At 37.6% G+C, this 2,907-nt stretch overlaps 1 protein-coding gene across 1 annotated transcript in view; it reads left to right on the top strand.

The window, feature by feature from the left end:
* LOC110280420 (protein FAR-RED ELONGATED HYPOCOTYL 3-like) overlaps positions 1 to 896 on the top strand; it is a 1,649-nt gene extending 753 nt beyond the window's left edge. Inside the window, exons 3-4 of the mRNA XM_052260449.1 lie at positions 132 to 694; positions 780 to 896. Coding sequence (XP_052116409.1) covers positions 132 to 694; positions 780 to 896 — 680 coding nt within the window. The remainder of the gene's footprint in view (positions 1 to 131; positions 695 to 779) is intronic.
* Positions 897 to 2,907: the final 2,011 nt, after the last annotated feature.

The raw sequence follows: 2,907 nt of genomic DNA on the forward strand, positions 1-2,907 counted from the left end.
CTCCATTGAAGCTCAGTTTCAAGATGCGTACACTCACGCAAAGTTTAGGAAAGTCCAAGCCCAATTTAGAGGAAAGGCGAATTGCATCACCAGATTAAAGAATTCTGCTCTAGGCTATTCATTATACGAAGTCGGAGAACAAGTTTCCAGCTCAATATTCGACAATTTCGCGGTTACCTACGACTCAGTTGCAGCTGAGGTAAAATGCCAATGCTTATTATTCGAGTCGAGAGGGATACTGTGCCGTCACGCACTAAGCGTGTTAAGCTTCGAACAAGTAAGCCAAGTGTCCCCTAGATACATACTGGAACGATGGAGCAAGAAGGTAAAGAGGCGACACACACACATCAAGAGCAGCCACGACGAGCCACTAATGGAGCCAAGAAGCAAGAGGTTCGACCAATTGGTTTTTCGTTCGCAAAATATTTGCGAATTTGCCTCCGAATCGGAGGAGCTGACTGCAATTCTGCACCGTGCGTACGATAACGTCATGGCCGAGATGGAAGCATTAAAAGGCAAAAGGAAGGGGACATCTTCTTTATCCCACGAAGATGCCAACTTGGAATCCGTTAACGAGCTTCAAAGCCCGCCAAGGATTCGAACAAGAGGACGTCCAAAAAACAGGCTAGGTTCAAAGCTGGAGAAACAGATTGCAAATGCCACAAAGAAGAAGAAGACGAAAGTTTTAAGCGAGGTAAATGTAATGTTCTTTAAATTTGTGGCGATTGAGTTTATTTTTCTAGTTAATAGTTTAGCTAATGCGTGAGTGTTATATTCAGATAAACCTGTTTGATGCTGCATCAGTGGCGCATTCAAGTTGCAGCCAATATCAGGGACAAGTTATAAATTATCAGTTCAGGGTACCAGCAGCAGGGGATAACTCTTTGGGTGTATAGTTATAAAGAGTATGGGTGTAAAAGCACTGTTTCTTTTGGGTGTATTTTTGTTAATTGACAATTATATATAGACACATATATAGATACATATAGAACAAAAGCTGTAAAAATTCACAGGTTATGCGCGATATATTTCAGTTGATGTTTTTTTTCATATTTTAGTACATGTAATTCATTCATTTTCAATACAGCACAGACAGTTGGGTGTATATTTTATTCAACCTCGGGTGTATTATTAGACTTGCATTGGGTGTAACAGTTTATAATTTACGTTTATATATGCCTTTATTTTTTCTTCATATTTTACCACCTGTGTATGCTTTGATTTTTTGCTTTATGTTTTACCACCTGTAATACAGTTTTTGAATACATCACAGACAGTTTACCAGCACAGATAGTTTAACTATGGGAAAAAATATACATGGAGTAGAAGTTGTTGATAAATGGCAAATATTTACATCATTTGTTCAATTTACAAACTACCCAGCAGTTGGATTACCTAGTTTCTATATCAGTAGAATTAATCTGACAAAACGGACTCAATAATACAGAGGATGGCTTCGACAGCCTTATAGCACTACTCTCTCTAATTGCCCGGTCTCTCTGTTTATTCATCTTACTGAATAGTATCCGGGAAGCATACTCCACTCTATAGTGGTCCACCTCCTCCTACAATTAAAAAGTATGTTATGTTTAAACAGAAATATTAATTCAGTAAAGTAATACAGAGTTATATAGTTCTAAAGACAGTTACCTGAGTCCAATTATCCCATTCATACTTCCCCTTTTTAATGTTTTCCGGCTCAATTAACTCAAGCCACTTCATTACGTAGATAGCGCAGTCATAGCTGAAAACGAAGAAAATAAATTACAAATCTCATTTAGGAAAGTTTAAGGTTCAGAGTCACAAATCTATACCTTGTTTTTTGGCCTGAAATTTTAACATATGATGCTTTAATTTCCTTCTCCTTCTCGCCTTTCTCGAGAGGTTTCCCGCCGGCATATGTTATCAATCTTGAAAATACATATCCCTTAAATACCAAAACAAATCAGTAATACACCCGAATGAATGGACAAGATACACCCAACTTAATATGGAATATACACCCAATTGAATATGGAATATACACCCAACTCAACCTTCAAAATAGACCTATCTATTAAAGTAAAGAAGACAGAGGCAACTTACAGTGAATTTATTAATGTCCTTCTCTCATCGCTTGGAGCTTTTTTGTGTAGTGGGTCAAGTATTTGACATTTTCGCTTTCTTGTATTTATCAGCCATAACCACCAATGTCTCGAGTGGCAAACAGGAGCAAAAATCTGAAGGATTGCCACATTTCAACAGTCTGTTATTTTATTTGGCATATAAGTAAATAAGCATACTAACAAATTTACGAAACAAAAACTTACATATGGATGCGAACTTAATTTTTTTCTATCTATGAAGTGAATGAAACTCGGGTAGGCTTCCACCCTGAATTCTCTGTTCGTTTTCGGAGATATGAATTCCCCGTTTGGGTGATCAGAAAGTGCCATGCTCTGCAAGAATTGCAATACAAGAAATGAAAACATGAACATAAACAACTTACACCCAATCTAAGCTAAAACAATACACCCAAACATCTTTCATAAAATACACCCAAAGTTCGTAGAAGTAACACTTACCACAATATCTGGGGGGAGACAGTATATTTGTGCCTGAAACCTCTTTTCATTTTTCTGGTTTAGGATGAGGTAGATGGCAGATACAATCTAGAAATCAATTTTAAATTAATAAACATTGCAGTTGACTTTGGTGTAAAAACATTAATGTTAGTCTAAAATTACCTGAGATTCTATATCACTTTTTTCCTGGAGGGATGCAAGGTGCGATTGGAGGGATGCAAGGTGCGTTCTCATCAAAATGTACTGTCCTTGGCCAGTCAGAGTGCATATCTCCTCAAACTCGTTAGTGTTGCCCTTTGCATCCTCCTTCATTCTCGTCCCCCAGATGTAGCACTTTTCTTTC

Source organism: Arachis duranensis, chromosome 4 (genome assembly GCF_000817695.3).
Source record: "Arachis duranensis cultivar V14167 chromosome 4, aradu.V14167.gnm2.J7QH, whole genome shotgun sequence".
NCBI lineage: Eukaryota > Viridiplantae > Streptophyta > Magnoliopsida > Fabales > Fabaceae > Arachis > Arachis duranensis.